The sequence below is a fragment of the Chlorocebus sabaeus genome, chromosome 11, assembly GCF_047675955.1.
Source record: "Chlorocebus sabaeus isolate Y175 chromosome 11, mChlSab1.0.hap1, whole genome shotgun sequence".
In the NCBI taxonomy this organism is placed as follows: Eukaryota; Metazoa; Chordata; class Mammalia; order Primates; family Cercopithecidae; genus Chlorocebus; species Chlorocebus sabaeus.
The window spans coordinates 117,442,067-117,460,895 of NC_132914.1; the positions used below are offsets into that span (position 1 = coordinate 117,442,067).

An 18,829-nucleotide genomic window follows, 5' to 3' on the forward strand; every position below is an offset into this window, starting at 1 on the left:
CACTGTACTTCATCCTGGGCAAGAGAAAAAGACCACCCTGTGAGAAAACAGAAAGAAGAGAAGAGAAGGAGAGAAGAAAAAGGGAACCAGAAGTAAAAGGAGAGCCAGGTGGACCTGCAGATGGGGACCTTGGGGACACAGCCATCTACACTGACAGAAGATGGTGGCCATGAGGTATAAAAGGGGGTGGAAAGATGGGGACGTGGGGGGTGGAATAAAGCGTGAGGAAATAGAGGCCATCCTTGAGGATCTGTCTGCTATGTGCTAAGCACCTCACTCAGTCTCCCAACAAAGTGGAAAGAAGGCATTGTGCCCATTTCATAGCCTGCTTTCAATAGGGTTTATTTATTTATTTTGAGACAGAGTCTCACTCTGCCACCCAGGTTGGAGTGCAGTGGCCTGATCTTGGCTCACCGCATCCTCTGCCTCCCAGGTTTAAGCAATCCTCCTGCGTCAGCCTCCCGAGTAGCTGGGATTACAAGCATGCGCCACCACGCCCAGCTAATTTTGTATTTTAGTAGAGATGAGGTTTCCCCATGTTGGTCAAGATGGTCTAGAACTCCCAACCTCAGGCCTCAGGTGTTCCACCGGCCTTGGCCTCCCAAAATGCTGGGATTACAGGCATGAGCCAACACACTCCGCCTCAGTAGGGCTTTTATGTTGTTAGAAGAGGCCAAAGTCTCTATGGCTCATTCAAAATGATACACACAGACCGGGATCCAGAAGAGAATCGGCCTGAAGCTCCTTGGAGCTCCCTGGAGGGTTCCACCCACCTTGCTCCAGCTCACCCAGAGTTCTACGATTCAAAACAGCTGGAAATGTGTGCCCTGCTCTCCCCAACAAGAAAACAGAACAGAACATGGCTGTTTCTGCCAAGCGAATTCTGAATAAGCTGCATTCCATTTCATTAAAACAATTACCTGAGCTCCAGCCAAGAATTACATAAAGCTTCCTCCCAGCACCACCCCCTCCCCCATAAAACACACATCATGCTGCTTTCAAATAGGCAGAGTGAAGCTCTGAGCCCTTGCTAGAAGACCTCATGGTCCTCGAAAAGTGGCCAGTCTCGGCATCTTTGCATGCTGACATAGATGACATGAGGCTGAAAGAAGACCTTGGCATGAAGCCCTCCCCTTATGAGAGCCTGCTGGCTGCCCGAAATGTTTCTAGTGGGCAGGGCCCTCACCTCTACCTCAGAGCCAAGAGGGCCACTGGTGCCAGAATGCAGCTATTTCCCCAAAACAGACTGGAGGCCCAAGAAGGCCAGCTTTGAGTCAGCACAAACTAGACACAAGGGACCAAGGGAGTGGGGATTCCAGGAGAGGGAGCCTGAAGGCTGAAAAACTGGATGGTCGGACTTGAGCTACAAGCAAGGGCCTGGGGCCATCAGCCATCACTGCCCATAGGCAAATGGTGTTCCACTGGACACAGATAAGGGGTTCATGATGTGAGGCAAAAGGCATCCCCTCCCCTCCTGCAGGCCTCAAGCTGCCCAGAGACTGTTCCCTGAATTGTGTAAAGCCTCGCTCTGGCTAGGCGCCATGGCTCACACCTGTAATCCCAGCACTTTCGAAGGCTGAGGCAGGCGGATCACCTGAGGTCAGGAGTTCGAGACCAGGCTGACCTACATGGTGAAACCCCATCTCTACTAAAATTACAAAAATTAGTCAGGCGTGATGACACACACCTATAATCCTAGCTACTGGGGAGGCTGAGGCACGAGAATCACTTGAACCTGGCAGGCAGACGTTGCAGTGAGCCAAGATTACCCCACTGCACTCCAGCCTGGGTGACAGAGTAAGACTCCATCTCAAAAAAAAAAGAAAAAAAAAGTCTTGCTCTGTGTCCCACCAGCCTGGACAACCCATCTCAAACTCCAACCAAAGTTCGGCATCTCACATGCTTCAACCCTGGTCTGATTAATGTCATCATGCTCAAGTAACTCATGAGCTTGCCTCCACACCTATGGACACACACTGTCTCTGGGCCTGTCTTTTTTCTGCACAGGTCACAGCACTGTGCTCCCCATTTCCCAGCTGACAGTCAGCAGTCACTGTCACCTGAGGCCCCCCCAGCTCCTGTCTCTGCTCACCCAGTCTTCCCACCACCTGCACAATCACAGGAGGCCAACAGTCATTCGGGCCAACCATAGGCAGGCGCAGGCCAGCACCCTGGTCCAACAACTCCAAGTCCACCACGGAAAAGCAGGGTTTCCTTACTTTTCTCCAACTTTTCATTATGAAAATGTCTAAACACACAGAGAAGTTGAGAGGCCTGTGTACTCTCATTTAGATTAGACTGTCATTGTTTTACCACTTTGTATGAATGCATGGCCCTTGTGCTCTCTGCCCTCTATGTATGTATCCTGTTTTTCATTATATCATTTAAAACTAAATTAAGCTGGGAGCGGTGGCTCACGCCTGTAATCCCAACACTTTGGGAGGCCGAGGTGGGTGGATCACCTGAGGTCAGGAGTTCGAGACCAGCCTGACCAACACGAAGAAACTGGTCTCTACTAAAAATACAAAAATTAGCTGGGTGTGGTGATGCATGCCTGTAATCCCAGCTACTCGAGAGACCGAGGCAGGAGAATCGCTTGAACCTGGGAGGTGGAGGTTGCAGTGAGCTGAGATCATGCCACTGTACTCCAGCTGGGGCAACAAGAGCAAAACCCTGCCTTAAAAAAAAACAACAAAAAAAAACAAATCAAACTAAGCTGAGGCCAGGTGGGGTGGCTCACGCCTGTAATCCCAGCACTTTGGGAGGCTGAGGCGGGTGGATCACCTGAGGTCAGGAGTTGAAGACCAGCCTGACCAATATGGTGAAACCCTACCTCTACTAAAAATACAAAAATTAGTCGGGTGTGGTGGCATGCACCCATAGTCCCAGCTACTCAGGAAGCTAAGACAGGAGAATTGCTTAAACCCAGGAGGCAGAGGTTGCAGTGAGCCAAGATTGTGCTGCTGCACTCCAGCCTGGGTGACAGGGCAAGACTCTACCTCAAAAATAAAAAATAAAAAAATAAAAATAAGTTGCAAGACATCATGACACTTTACTCCTAAGTACTTTAGCATGCACCTAACAATAACAATATTTTCCCATAAAACCACAATACCACAATCACACAAGAAATAAGCATTAAGAGGCCATCTTTAAGGGAAGACTTGGCCACTGGGGCTCCACTGGGCCTGGCCAACCGCATGTTCTGTCTACCACTGGCCCAGCATCCAAGGCCTCCCTGGAGAGGCCAGCCCTGAGACCCTGGTTAGGCAATCGGTTAGTCAGTTGGAAGATTTATCAGGATATGAATGTACACTGGAGGCCAGATAAGAGACTCCCAACAAGACCCAGACTGCAAAAGGCAGAGTAGACCCTGTGAGGCTGTAGATGAAGGCTCGGGGCCCATCCCAGGTGAGAAGGGCACCCGGAAGCCATTTCCATGACTTGCTTTGCGAACATTTCTGAGAAAACTCAGCTTCCTGATTCTTTCTCTTCCTCTCCTCCTCCCATAGGACATCCTTCATTTTCCACCATAAAGTTTTCAACAACTCCCTCCTCTGGACATGGGAAAGACAAGGAGCATGTTTAGGTGTAGTGGGGCTGGAGACACCGGAAGGCTTTTGATTCCTGAGCAGAGGAGCTGGGAAGGGACCACAGGGGACCTGCCCCAGGTTCTCCTTGGCAGTGGTGCTGTAAGCTCACTGCTCTGTCTCAAGAGTAACAGGCGACTGGAGAGGTGACCAGGGAGGGAGGAGTGGGGCCTCCCCTGGAACAGGAGACACTCCCCACAGGACCCTGCATCCCATCCTGAGTGTGTGTCCCCAAGAAAGAACAAAAAGGCCGGGTGCAGTGGCTCACGCCTGTAATGCCAACACTTTGGGAGGCTGAGGCAGAAGGATCACCTGAGGTCAAGAGTTCAAGACCAGCCTGAGGAACATGGAGAAACCCCATCTCCACTAAAAATACAAAATTAGCTGGGCGTGGTGGTGCATGCCTGTAATTCCAGCTACTCAGGAGACAGAGGCAGGAGAATCGCTTGAACCTGGGAGGCGGAGGTTGTGGTGAGCCGAGATCACGCCACTGCCCTCCAGCCTGGGCAATGAGAGTGAAAGTCTGTCTCAAATAAAAGAAAGAAAGAAAGAACAAAAGAAAGAGAAGAAGCTGCAGAGAAGAGGGAAATGACAGATGTGGAAGACAACAGAGAATAGGGTGGGGGCAGAAAAACGTTAGTGTCCTAGAAACAGAAAACAGTCAAACCAATGAGCAACCCATATCAGATGCAGTATTATGAACAGAAGAGTAAAGAATGCACAGGCGCAATGGCTCACGCCTGTAATCCCAGTACTTTGGGAGGTCGACGCGGGCACATTGCTTGAGGCCAGGTGTTCAAGAACAGCTTGGGCAACACGGTGAAACCCTGTCTCCACAAAAAATTTTACAAATTAGCAGGGCATTGCGTCATGCGCCTGTAGTCCCAGCTACTGGGGAGGCTGAGGGAGGAGGATCACTTGGGCCTAGGAGGCTGCAGACCCTGTCTCAAAACAAAAAAGTGTACAAAACAGTTGGCCGCAAGTCCCACTCAGCAGCCAGACCACCTGGATTCAAATCCTAGCACTGCCATTCACTAGCTGTAGAACTTGGGCAAGTGGGCTCACCTCTCTGTGTCTGTTTCCTCACTTATAAAATGGGTAGTGGTAATACTACTAATAATAAAACCTGCCTCATATGGACAGCTTGATTCAAACAAGCAATGCATGTAAGGTGCCCAGCACAGTGCCTGCACATAATAAGTGCTCAATAAATATGACGGGAAAAAGTTCTGTAAACACTGTAAAAAAGAAAAATGTGCCCAGGCCAGAGTGCAGTAACGCGATCTCGGCTCACCGCAATCTCCGCCTCCCAGATTCAAGCGATTTTCCTGCCTCAGCCTCCTGAGTAGAATATCTGAGACTACAGGCACCCGCTGCCACGCTCAGCTAATTTTTGTATTTTTAGTAGAGATTGGCTTTCACCATGTTGACCAGGCTGGTCTTGAATTCCTGACCTCAAATGATCCACCCACCTCGGCCTCCCAAAGTGCTGGGATTATATGTGTGAGCCACCATGCCCGGCAGATTTTGCTATTATTAATGACTCAGACTAGGACGACCCCGGGAAAGGCGGCAATGAGGCTAGAAGTTTATTCAACATCTCTGGAGCGAGGTAAAGACCCAAGAGAAGCTTCAGATTCAGCTACTCCATGCGCGATGACTAAATAGGAGAGGAGGGCTGCTCAGTGGCTCACCAATAACTCTGGCCTTCCATCAGCCTCTCCAGCCAAGGGTACACCCAGCTTCTTCAATGCATGGCCATCACTAGGGAAGCTGGAAAAAAGGAATACTGAGATATTCCCTCAAAAGACCTTGAACCCATAGTGACAGGGCTTTGGCTTCCAGTAGGCTGAGCCTTTCTCCATCAAGCTATGTCTGCCCAGGTAGCAGACAGCTTCACATATCAGAAAGGGTACCTGCTGAAGAATCAAACCCACCAGGGTTTGAATCCCAGCTCTGCCCCTTAGTAGTACAAAGCCCAGGAGAAGGTCTGGCACTGACACAGAGCCCACCAGGAGGGCACCATCGCTGCTTGGGTAAATGCCGCCTCTGCCACAGGCCCAGCAGCTGGGTGCCCTGACTCTGCCCTAACACACAGAGGGATCACAGACAGGAAAGCCCAAAGTCCAGACTTTCCATGGAAACGGGGAGGTTCTATAGCTCCCAATGCCCCAGGCAACTCCTCTGCCCCCCTAGCACTACCCCCAAGGACAATGAGGCACTGTTTTCCAAAGGGTCAAGACTGCTGAGAAGCTGAAAGAAGACATGTCCAGATTCCAGCAGCAACTGGGCACTGCCAACAGCTGGCTGTTCCCCCTGCTAGAGGATGGGAAGGCAAAGCTACCAAGAGTCTCGCACTGGACACACCCTTTGCCATTTCCTGGGAATGGCCCCTAGGGCAGAAATTGTTAAAGGTAACTATCAATTATTCAGTAGGCCCCAAGGCTCATCCCCCTGGTTAGTCACCAGCACCTACCACCTTCCGACGCTTAAGACGACCAGATCTGGAATTGGATGAGCCTGGGTTCAAATCCCAGCATTACCACTAAACTTCCCTGAGCTCAGGTTTCCACATCTATAAAGTGGAGATAAAACACCTCCGTTTCTGAAAGGTTGTGATACAGCTTGTAAAGCGCTGAGTACAGCGCCTGTCTCCCATGAAGTGCATGTGATCATGATTAGACCACAGTTGTGGTCAAAGCCCCAACTAAGTACACTGAGAACATGAACAGAGGGAGAGCAAGCAATCGGGTTAGAAAACACAGTCAGAGTGCATCTCAGTGTTGTGGGAACTCTGTCCAGGAAACTCTAGCCAGAACTCGAACAGAGTGAACTCTGGGCCAAACTAGCATCTAAACAGTAATAAGAAAAGCCACCAAGCAGCCACCCCAAAGCACAAAGTAGAGAGAACACACAGGGAAGGGCAGAACATGCTGTGTTGATATTTTTCTGCTCAGAGAGCTATAAATTTGTAACTTATTAAATTTGTAACTTATTAAACAGCACATGGCAAGTCTGTCATTGGCAGTTATGGGGAGGAGAAGAGTTCCCCATTTTTTATCAGACCAAAAAACAAACTCACGGAGGAGGTGATGCACCCTCTGGCCTTGCTACTGGACACACCATAAACTCTCCCCTGTGTTAGGGACCAGGAGGCACATGGCTGAGAGCACGCTCAGGAGAAAAATAAAAACAACAGGTCTGGGCTTTGTGTCCACTCTAAGGAAAACAGCTGACGGGCAGTGTGCTGAGCCGCCATCCAGACAGCTGACGGGGCCCCAGTGCAAAGGCAAATTCCTCTCCCTTCCTGCACACCCCATTCCTCCCACCCCGGGCTCTGGTCAGCCAGGCGTGGCTTTCCCCTTGGGAGCTCAGGCCAAGGAAATCGGGCAGCCCGGATGTAAGCAACTGGGCGTCTATAGTAGAAAGCAGCAGAAGTTACAGGTGACAGCCATCACCCAGTGGCAACCCCTCCTTCAAGTGCCCTTGCCTCCTCCCCAGGAAAAAAAGCCTTCTTGGTATACAAGAGCCGCAGATCTAGGAGCTAGGAATTGGGCTTCCAGTTACGGTTTTGTCATTTCATGGCTGTGCAGCCTTGGGCAAGAGAATCAACCTCTCTAACTCTCAGCTTTCTCAATCTGTAAAAAGGCAGGTAGTCATGACTGCATTGGCTTTAAGGCGGAATCTGATAAAAGGGTTGTTGTGAGGATACCACAAATCAAGGTACAGGGAAGTACTCCACAAACAGCCATTTAAATCCTTACAATCCCCTCTCCCGTATACAGTACTCTCTTTCCTTTCAGAACTCAGTTTCCTGGCCCTAAATGGAAGACTGTCAGAAGACAGGAACTCCGGATTTCCATGGCGAGCTCTACCAAGACTTTCTCAGTCCGTGAAACAGCACGGGGACTGCCGGGAAGCCACAGAACTGCACCAGCATTTTAGAAACTGTAACTTTGCTCCCAGTTCCCACTGGGAAAGCACTGAGACTCTTAAATCCTGGATTCAAGGAACATCCCCCAGCCTCCTTCCAGCTGAGCTATTTTTATGTGAAAAAAAAAAAAAATACCTGCCTGGAAGCCATGCCAACCTTGAGCACACTGAAAAAATGGGTGCCAAGCCTGACCCAAAGGCAGAACTACACTTGGCAGCCATCTCACTCTGCAAAACAGGCAGGACCCTACACCACCCCCAGCTCCAGGATCTCAGGGGCACCCTGATCCCAAAAGGAAGCTGGAGGGAAGCAGTCAGGTCCAGCGCCTACAAATAGCCAGTCTTAACTTAGTGCCCGGCGCTGCTTGGTAGAGGTCCATCAGTCCTGTCTGCTGAATCTACTCCTCAGAGCCTGGGACAGAGGAAGCATCAGTGGTCACACAAGCCACCCACAGTCCAGAGAGGAAAGACAAGGCTCCTACAGAGAAGAAACGTGTCCCCCCTCCTCACCTCCCAAGCTCAAGGCCCTCCAGCTACAGGCGTGAAGGGGAGGGAGAGCGAGCGAATCCTCCCACTCCTGCGTTCACGCCACCCAAGGCATTCCTAGAACCCTGACACCAACCCCCTTGGGTTTAGAGTTGCTTCCACGGGATGCTTTCTTTCCCCTAACACCAGATCAAGACTGGACTGAAAAGAGTAGCCTTGGGACTCCAATAACAGGAAAACAGTACAACTCTGTTCTGGGCATCCTGTCCTCTTTTACCTGCGCGGCTTCCAGCAGGGCCTGACGCAGAGAGGGTGGAGGGGACCCTGCTAGCCAGGACACGTTCAGGGATGGCCATACCTTGGGGCCCACCTCCCACCTCATTCCCCTGGCATTTCACCAGAATCTGGGGGTGGGGAAAGAATCAGGACTCACCAAATTACCGTTCTAGGCTTAGATACCACGGAAGACGGACTGGTCTGTGAATTGAGGGGCTGGTCCACAGAGTGGGGAGGGCAGTGAGAGAAAATAAGTGATGGGTCCTTGAAACGGGGTGACCAGATTTGAAGTGGGGGGTCAGGAGAGCAGGCAGACTGGGAAACTTGTCTTTGAAATGGGGGTGTGGTCATCACACGCTCGTCTCTAGCTTTTGCATCTGACTTGTGAAATGAAAGGGGTGGGCTCCGAGGGGTTATCCCTGAAGGGGGGTGCCAGTCTGTGAAGTGGGGGGCAGCCCTGGAGGGACGGGGAGCAGGTCGAGGAAATGAGGGAGCAGCCCATGAGATCGGGCAGCTGCTCCCCGAGTTGGGCGGTCGATCTGTAAGGTGGGGGTGGGGAGAGCTCTGCGAGGTGAGGGTCCCGTAGCTGACGAGGTGGCCCGCTCCAGGAAGTCCCGTCCCTGCAGCGGACGGGGTGGGTCCCGGAGGGGCCGGCTGGTCCCTGGGGCCCTTCTGGGAGATGGGGGTGGGTCCCCGAGGTCGGGGGTCCAGAGGTGAAGCCGTCCCAGACGGGGAGTGGCTGCTGTGCGGTCGGTGCCGAGGCCGGCCTGGCCCAGGACTGAGGCCCGGGTTAGGGATCCCGGCCCCGCGGAGCCCCGGCCGGCAGGGACGAGAGCTGAGGCCGGGGCCGCCGCGGGTGGGATCCCGCGGCCCCCGCCGCTCGCTGGCGCCCGCCCGGCCCGGAGCTGCGCGCCTCTCGCCTCCTCCTCCCTCGGCCTCCCGCTCACTCACCGAGGTCGTCCATGGCCGGACCACGGGCGCCGGCTCGGGGTCGCGCTAGCTGCCCGTCCCGGGGCCGCTCCTCTATGCCCCGCAACTTTTCCGCCGCGAGCCTTGGCCCGGAACGGAACGCGCCGCCGCCGCGCGCGCCCGCGCCCGCCGCGCGCCCCGCCCCCGGCCGCCCCCTTGTGCACGCGCGCCCCGCCCCCGCCCACCCCCGCGAGTTTGCTGACCCCGCCCCCTGCGCAGGCTGGTCCCGCCCCCGCCGCGAGCCCGGGCAGTGGGCGTCGCTGGGCGGAGCGGTGGCGCCCCCTCGCGGCTGAGCGGGCAGGTGGGCGGCTCCCAGGCCTCCAGCCACTCCCATCCGTCTTTCCGTCCCTCTCAAAGTCACTTGCCTGACCCTGTGGATGACAAATCCGTCCACAGTCAGCCATGTGTCTGTGCATTCGTCGGCCACTCGGTCATCACATGCCTGTCCACTGGAGAGTCAGTTTTGCCCATCTGTCCGTCTGTCTGTCACCTGTAGGTCACCACCCAGGAGGATCATAAGTCAGTGCCAGGCAAGGCCTGGAGCCCGTGGCTGACCTTTCCTGGGGTCGCCCTCTGGATCGATGGCAGTGCAGCTCGCAGTTTACCCTTTCTGGCCCAAACCCAATACCTGTGTGGTTCCATCTCTCTTAATATTACTTCCACACATCCACCCTCCCTAGACCCTCTTCCAAAACTGCGCATGGGGCAGAGGGTACCCCACATTAGACATTAAAGGGAAAACGACATGAAAGTCACGCCCAGTGTTCCCCCACACTCGGAAATTGGGCAATAATAACAGCTACCATTTACTAAGTGTCTGAAAAGACAGACACTATATAGCTATTCTCTAAATTAATACTCCTAGAGGTAGTTACTATTATCCTATCATTGGTCCTTTGCTACCCGTTGGGATGGGTGATGGAAGTTTGTGGATTTTATATCAAACTGCTCTGCAAGTACAGCTTCAAGTTCCCCTTGTCCCTCAAGAATCCAGGCCTTCTGGGCCAGGTCAGGTCCTCCAGAAAGCAGATGAGATGCTGAGGTAAAGCTAGGGGTAATGCCTGTGACAGAGAAGGGGAAATAAGCAGGGCTGGGCAAGGAGACCCAGATCTGACAGACAAGTCAACCCATCAGGGAACTCCATGATAAAAAAAAATGAGAAGTCCCCTTGGGCAGAAGTATCCGGGTTCCAATGCTCCCACCACGTTCAGTCATTTTGTAAAGGCAGATCCAAGCAGCTTCTGAGGCTGCCACATTCTCCTATAATAAATGCAAGAGCAAAGACTGTTCCTCAAACATTCTATTGCATTCTTTTCCAACAACTTGCATATGCCTCTATTTTGTTTTAGTTTTTATGTTTTTTGTTTTGTTTTTTGTTTTTGTTTTTGTTTTTGTTTTTTGAGATGGAGTCTCACTCTGTTGCCCAGGCTGGAGTGCAGTGGTGCAATCTCAGCTCACTGCAACCTCCGCTTCCCAGGTTCAAGTGATTCTCCTGCCTCCTGCTGGGATTACAGGCGTGTACCACCACGCCTGGCTAATTTTTGTATTTTTAGTAGAGACGGGGTTTCACCATGTTGGCCAGGCTGGTTTTGAACTCCTGATCTCAGGTGATCTCCTGCCTCTTGCTGGGATTACAGGTGTGTACTACCATGCCTGGCTAATTTTTTTTTTTTTTTTTTTTTTTTAAAGACAGAGTTTCGCTCTTGTTGCCCAGGCTGGAGTGCAATGGCACACGATCTCGGCTTACCGCAACCTCCACCTCCTGGGTTCAAGCGACTCTCCTGCCTCAGCCTCCCAAGGAGCTTGGACTACAAGCATGCACCACCATGCCTGGCTAATTTTGTACTTTTAGTAGAGACAGGGTTTCTCCATGTTGGTCAAGCTGGTCTCGAACTTCTGACCTCAGGTGATCCACCCACCTCAGCCTCCCAAAGTGCTGGGATTACAGGCGTGACCCACTGCGCCCGGCCATTTTTGTATTTTTAGTAGAGACGGGGTTTCACCATGTTGACTAGGCTGGTCTTGAACTCCTGACCTCAGGTGATCCACCTGCCTCAGCCTCCCAAAGTGCTGGGATTACAGGCGTGAGCCACCGTGCCCAGCCTGTTTTTGTGTTTTTAAGACACAGTCTAGCTCTGTTGCCTAGGCTGGGATGATGAATAAGACTAACATGATGTCTACCTTCTTGAATCTAAAGGTGCATGCAAAAGAGCAAAGTGGCTACCATAAAGGATGAGTAGCCACGCACCACTCCCAGCTGTGTGGAACAGCATGTGCACAGGTCTGTAGACAAGACATTTAATATTGACCACAAGCCTAGGAGATGAGCACTGTTAGCACCTTTTACAGCTGGAAGAGTTGAGAGTCAGAGAGGTTGAGTTACCCAAGGTCATACAGCTAATAAGTAAGGAAACTGAGATTTGAACCTGGGGAGGCTTATGCCAAGGCCTAGTTATGAAACGGCTAAGTGAAACTGCTACGACTTAGACCAATCCCAGGGCATACGCTACTTCTCCAAAGGTCTAAAACCTTTCTTTTTCAAAGCTGTGTGGTCTGGAAATGCCAAGGTACCCATTGAATGAGCAAGTTTCTCATTGGTACGTGGAGTTCTAAAGAGAACTGAAGCTTCAGAGATCAGTGCTGGTGAACTCGAACACTCAGGTCCCCACCAGGGATTTCCTCATGTAAATCATTCCTAAACCCTCATTTCCTCCCTGGCTTCCTTCTTCCCTCGAACTCTCACCCTGCAGCAATTAAACTTGGTGTCTAGTTCAGGCTGCTACAACAAAATACTATAGACCGAGTAACTTATAAACAACAGAAATCTACTTTTTCACAGTTCTGAGGCTGAAAGTTCAAGATCAGGGTGCTAGCACAGTCAGGTTCTGGGGAGGGCCCTCTTCCGGGTGGCAGACTGTTGACTTCTTGTATCCTTACATGGCTCAAAGAGGGCAAGACAGCTCTCTGGGTTCCCTTTTATAAAGGCGCTAACTAATCTCTTTCGTGAGGGCCTTGCCCTCATGACCTAATCACCTCTCGAGGCCTCACCTAACACCATCGAATTGAGATTAGATTTCAATATATGAATTTTCAAGGATATGAACATTCAGTCCCTTGCATTTGATAAAATCAATCAGGTTTTTTCATTCTTCCTAAAGATTAAATGACATTAACAGAGCAGATGGACAACCCTGCTGACTTCTTGCTAGTGGTTCATCTTGGGCAATTTACTCTGTGTCTCAGTTTCTTCCCCTATAGAAAAGTTAATAGTAGCTGCCTCTCAGAGTCCTCAGGACTAAATAAGAAACTACACACCTAGTACTTAGAATGATCCTTGTCACCACAAAATAACACTCTTGACTCAACACTAGAAACAGAACTCAACCTGGCCGGGCACAGTGGCTCACACCTGCAATCCCAGCACTTTGGGAGGCCAAGGTGGGCGGATCACTTGAGGTCAGGAGTTCAAGACCAGCCTGGCCAACATGGTGAAACTCTGTCTCTACTGAAAATACTGCAAAAACAAAAAGTTAGCCAGGCATGGTGGCAGGTGCCTGTAATCCCAGCTACTCAGGAGGCTGAGGCAGGAGAATCACTTGAACCCGGGAGGCTGAGGTTGCCGTGAGCCGAGATCGCGCCATTGCACTCCAGCCTGGGGAACAAGAGCAAAACTCCGTCTCAAAGAAAGAAAGAAAGAAAGAAAAACAGAACTCGACTGGTCACCATGGCTCACACCTGTATTCCCAGCACTTTGGAAGGCCAAGGTGGGTGGATCACTTGAGGTCAGGAGTTCGACACCAGCCTGGCTGACATGGTGAAACACCATCTCTACTAAAAACATAAATTAGCTGGGCATAGTGGTATGCACCTGTAATTCCAGCTGCTCGGGAGGCTGAGGCAGGAGAATCACCTGAACCCAGGAGAGGGAGGTTGCAGTGAGTCGAGATCACACCACTGCATTCCAGCCTGGGTGACAGAATGAGACTCTGTCAAAAAAAAAAAAAAAAAAAAAGAAAGAAAGGAGGCTGGGCGTGGTGGCTCACACCTGTAATCCCAGCACTTTGGGAGGCGGGGGCAGGCAGATCACAAGGTCAGGAGATCGAGACCATCCTGGCTAACACAGTAAAATCCCGTCTCTACTAAAAATGCAAAAAAATTAGCCGGGCGTGGTGGTGGGTGCCTGTTGTCCCAACTGCTGGGGAGGCTGAGGCAGGAGAATGGTGTGAACCTGGGAGGCAGAGCTTGCAGTGAGCTGAAATCGCGCCACTGCACTCCAGCCTGGGTGACAGAGCAAGACTCTGTCCAAAAAAAAACAAAAAAAAAACAAAAAAAAAAAGAAGAAGGGAGGAAGGAGGGGAAAAGAAACAGAATGCAAGCCAGATATGCAATCAAAACTTTTCTTTTCTTTTTTTTTTTTTTTGAGACAGAGTCTCACTCTGTCGCCCAGGCTGGAGTGCAGTGGCGTGATCTCAGCTCATTGCAACCTCCGCCTCCCGGGTTCAAGCAATTCTCCTGCCTCAGCCTCCTGAGTAGCTGGGATTACAGGCACCCGCTATCACACTCGGCTAATTCTTATAGTTTTTCAAGTAGAGATGGGGTTTCACCATGTTGGCCAGGCTGGTCTTGAACTCCTGACCTCAGGTGATCCCGCCTGCCTCACCTCCCAAAGTGCTGGGATTGCAGGTGTGAGCCACCGTGTCCGGCCCAATCAAAACTTTTTTAGCCAAGTGCAATGGCATATGCCTGTAGTCCCACCTACATGGGGTACTGAGGCAGGAGGATTGCTTGAGTTTAGGAGTTTGAGTCCAAACTGGGAAACTAGCAAGACCTCCTCTCTAAAAAAGATTTTTAAAAAAATGAAAGAGGGAGGCTGAGATGGGCAGATCAAGAGGTCAGGAGATCGAGACCATCCTGGCTAACATGGTGAAACCCGTATCTACTAAAAATACAAAAAATTAGCTGGGCGCGGTGGCCAGCGCCTGTAGTCCCAGCTACACGGGAGGCTGAGGCAGGAAAATGGCGTGAACCCGGGAGGCAGAGCTTGCAGTGAGCTGAGATCGCGCCACTGCACTCCAGCCTGGGTGAGAGCGAGACTCCATCTCTAAATAAATAAATAAATAAATAAATAAATAAATAAATAAAAGAAACAGGCCAGGCACAGTGGCTCGTGCCTGTAATCCCAGCACTTTGGGAGGCCCAGATGGGTGGATTACCTTAGGTCAGGAGTTCGAGACCAGCCTGACCAACATGGTGAAATCCCACCTCAACTAAATATACAAAATTAGCCAGGTGTGGGGGTGCACGCCTGTAATCCCAGCTACTTGGGAGGCTGAGTCAGGAGAATCACCTGAACCCGGGAGGCGGAAGTTGCAGTGGGCCACGATCATGCTACTGCACTCCAGCCTGGCTTACAAGAGCAGAAGTCCATCTCAAAACATAAAAAATAAAAAATAAAAAATAAAAAAATACGGCTGGGCGCGGTGGCTCATGCCTGTAATCCCAGCACTTTAGGAGGCTGAGGTGGGCAGATCACCTGAGGTCAGGAGTTCAAGACCAGCCCGGCTAACAACCTGATCTACTAAAAACACAAAAATTAGCCGGGCATGGTGATGGGCACCTGTAATCACATCTACTCCAGAGGCTGAGGCAGGAGAATCGCTTGAACCTGGGAGGTGGAGTTTGAAGTGAGCCAAGATCATGCCACTGCACTCCAGCCTGGGGGACAGAGTGAGACTCCATCTCAAAATAAATAAATAAATAAATAAATAAATAAATAAAAGAAATAGATAAAATTAATATTAATGATATATTTTATGTAATTCAATATATCCTCAATGTTGGCCGGGCACGGTGGCTCACACCTGTAATCCCAGCCCTTTGGGAGGCCAAGGTGGGCGGATCACGAGGTCAGGAGATCAAGACCATCCTGGCCAACATGGTGAAACCCCGTCTCTACTAAAAATACAAAAATTAGCTGGTGGCATGTGCCTGTAATCCCAGCTACTAGGGAGGCTGAGGCAGGGGAATCGCTTGAACCAGGGAGTCAGGGGTTGCAGTGAGCTGAGATCTCACCACTGCACTCTAGCCTGGTCACAGGGCAAGATTCTGTCTCAAAAAAAGAAAAAAAAATCCTAAATGTTATCATTTCAACTTGTAATCAATATAACAAAATATCAGTGAGATATCTTACTCTTTTTTTGTATGAAGTTCTTCAAAATCCAATGTGTATTTTACACGTACAGCACATCTCAATCCAAATAGCCACATTTCTTTTCTTTTTTTTTCTTTTTTGAGACAGAGTCTCACTCTGTTGTCCATGCCGGAGTACAGTAGTGAGATCTAGACTCAATGCAGCTTCAATCTCCCAGGCTCAAATGATCCTCCCATCTCTGCCTCCTGGGCAGCTGCGACTACAGGCACACGTCACCGCACCTGGCTAATATTTTGTATTTTTAGTAGGGATGAGATTTTGCCATGTTGCCCAGGCTGGTCTCGAACTCCTGGGCTCAAGCCATCCGCCCACCTCTACTTCTCAAAGTGTTGGGATTACAGGTATAAGCCACTGCATCTGGCCCAGCTAGCCACATTTTAACTACTCAGTAGTCACATGTGGCTAGCGGCTACCGCATTGAACAATACAGTTTTAAATGTCAACTATCATTATTTTGGGTTATTTTATTTTATTTATTTTTTTGAGATGGAGTCTCGCTCTATCACCCAGGCTGTAGTGCAATGGCATGATCTCAGCCCACTGCAACCTCTGCCTCCCGGGTTCAAGCCATTCTCCTGCCTCAGCCTCCCGAGTAGCTGGGATTACAGGCGTGTGCCACCACACCCGGCTAATTTTTGTATGTTTAGTAGAGATGGGGTTTCACCATGTTGGCCAGGGTGGTCTCAAATGCCTGATCTTGTGATTCACTCACCTTGGCCTCCCAAAGTGCTGGGATTACAGGGGTGAGCCACTGTGCCCGATCTATTTTGGGGGTTTTAACCTAAAAACCATTTCCTCAGAAAACTGTTCCCTGACCTGCTGAACTATGTCAGCTCTGTTATTAAAATCTTTTTTTGGGCCAGGCGCAGTGACTCACCCCGGTAATCAGCACTTTGGGAGGCGAGACAGATGAATCACCTGAGGTCAGGAGATCAATACCAGCCTGGCCATCATGGTGAAACCCCTCATCTCCACCAAAAATACACAAATTAGCCAGGCATAGTAGCATACACCTGTAATCCCAGCTACTCAGGAGGCTGAGGCAGGAGACTCACTCAAACCCGGGAGATGGAGGTTGCAGTGAGCCGAGATTGTGCCATTGCACTTTAGCCTGGGTGACAGAACAAGACTCCCTCTCAAAAAAAATAAAAATAAGTAAATAAAAATAAGTTAATAAAAATAAAAATAAATAAAATCTTTTTTTTTTTTTTTTTTTTTTTAGCATTCTAGAAGCACTCATCATGATTATAATTAAATAATTCCGGACAGGCACAGTGGCTCACACCTGTAATCCCAGCAATTTGGGAGGCTGAGGTGGGCAGATAATGAGGTCAGGAGATGGAGACCATCCTGGCCAACATGGTGAAACCCCATCTCTACTAAAAATACAAAAATTAGCCGGGCGTGGTGGCGCGTGTCTGTAGTCCCAGCTACTCCGGAGGCTGAGGCAGGAGAATGGCGTGAACCCAGGAGGCAGAGGTTACAGTGAGCCGAGATTTCACCACTGCACTCCAGCCTGGCAACAGAGTGAGACTCCGTCTCAAAAATAATAATAATAATTATAATAATTCCTATTCATTTATTTGTGTTTGTCTCCTTAGACTCCAGGCTTCAGAAAGGTGGAGGCCATTTGCTCATTGTTCTATCCCAGTGCTGGCATACAACAGGGGCTCAATAAACATCTGTTGGGTGAATAACATTTATTAAGCACACACTTAATGAATTAGCCTTAGCACTGCATTAACTGAAGTTGGGAAGAAAGAGGATAAGAGGAAAAAAAGAGGCTGGGCATGGTGGCTCACACCTGTAATTCCAGCACTTTGGGAGGCCGAGGCAGGTGGATCACCTGAGGTCAGGAGTTCAAGACCAGCCTGGCCAACATGCCGAAACCCCGTCTCTACTTAAAATACAAAAAGTACCTGGGCATAGTGGCATGTGCCTGTCATCCCAGCTGCTAGGGGGCTGAGGCAGGAGGATCGTTTGAACCTGGAAGGTGGAGGTTGCACGAGCCACTGCACTCTAGTCTGGGCAACAGAGCAAGACTCTGTCTCAAAAAAAAAAAAAAAAAGAGAAAAAAAGCAGATTTAGAAGAGTCAGTTCCAGAGCTTACAACATAGATGTTGACATTTTCTTTACAAAAGCAATAGTTGGTCATTGTAGGAAAACGTCTCAAAAAGTCGAATAAATGGCAAAGCATAGTGGCTCACACCTGTAATCCTAGCACTTGGGAGGCTGAGGCAGGAGGATCACTTGAGCTCAGGAGTTCGAGACCAGCCTGGGCAACATAGTAAGACCTCTTCTTTATTTTTATTTTATTTTTTATTGGATTTCCTTTCAGATTCAGACCTACAGATATCTTTTAAAGTAAAAAACTTATTTTAAAATGAATAAACTAAGATGAAAATTAAAATTCATAATCCAAAAATAAAAGACTGACCAGTTGTATGTTTTCCAGAGCGTTCTCTTACACACAAAAAACATACACACAATGTTTTTAGATATAAAACATTAAATATGTATTTGAATATTTTTGCACATTGTTTTGAAACTTGGTTTTCTCATTTACCCATTTATCACTACTTTGTTTTTTGTTTGGGTTTTTTTTTTTTTTTGGGACAGGGTCTCCCTCTGTCACCCAGGCTGGAGTACAGTGGTGCAAACACGGCTACTGCAGCCTTGACCTCGCAGGCTCAAGTGATCCTCCCACCTCAGCCTCTTGAGTAGCTGGGACTACAGGTGTGCGCCACCACATCTAGTTATTGTTTTAAATTTTTTGTAGAGATGGGGGTCTCCCTATGTTGTCCAGCCTGTTCTCGAACTCCTGGGCTCAACCAGTCGTCCAGTCTTGGCCTCCCAAAGTGGTGGAATTACAAGCATGAGCCACTGTGGCCAGCCCAGTGTGAGCATCTTTTCATGGCATTTAACATTTTTCTGAAACATCAATTCCTTGAGTAAAACAGCATTGCATCGTATAATTGTACCAGGATTTACTTAACCAATCTCCTGATAAAATTTAGTTAGTTCCAAATTTTCACTACAATCAGCAATGCTAGGAGGACATCCTTGTAGCTAAATCTCGGAGCACTTCCTTAATGATTTCCTGCAGGTCAGTTCTTAAGGAGCAGAAGTGTAAGTTTAAGTGTCGTGTTAGTCTGTTCACTATGTGTTGGCAAAGTGCGGTCTACAACAGCTATATCTAGATAAATATATCATGTATATTTCATGAGTACTGAGTTGACACGCAACACTGTAGGGTGGTTCCAGGTATAATTCTCCCAAATGTAGTGTGACTAACTGCCACTGGTGGAATGAGAGGTTGTAGCTAGTACAAAGATCTATTTTATTATTTTATTTATATTTTTTG

The 18,829-nt window shown here is 49.6% G+C and overlaps 1 protein-coding gene across 5 annotated transcripts in view; it reads right to left on the reverse strand.

The window, feature by feature from the left end:
* The window catches only part of PXN (paxillin), a 58,513-nt gene extending 49,122 nt beyond the window's left edge, over window positions 1-9,391 (reverse strand). For 2 of the 5 annotated variants that reach the window (XM_008004926.3, XM_008004927.3), the window contains exon 1: window positions 9,237-9,383. In XM_008004926.3, coding sequence (XP_008003117.3) covers window positions 9,237-9,249 — 13 coding nt within the window. In that variant the 5' untranslated portion in view covers window positions 9,250-9,383. Of the gene's footprint in view, window positions 1-9,236 lie in introns of all 5 variants that reach the window. The other 3 variants (XM_008004928.3, XM_037996306.2, XM_008004924.3) reach the window with 3 other exon arrangements.
* Window positions 9,392-18,829: the final 9,438 nt, after the last annotated feature.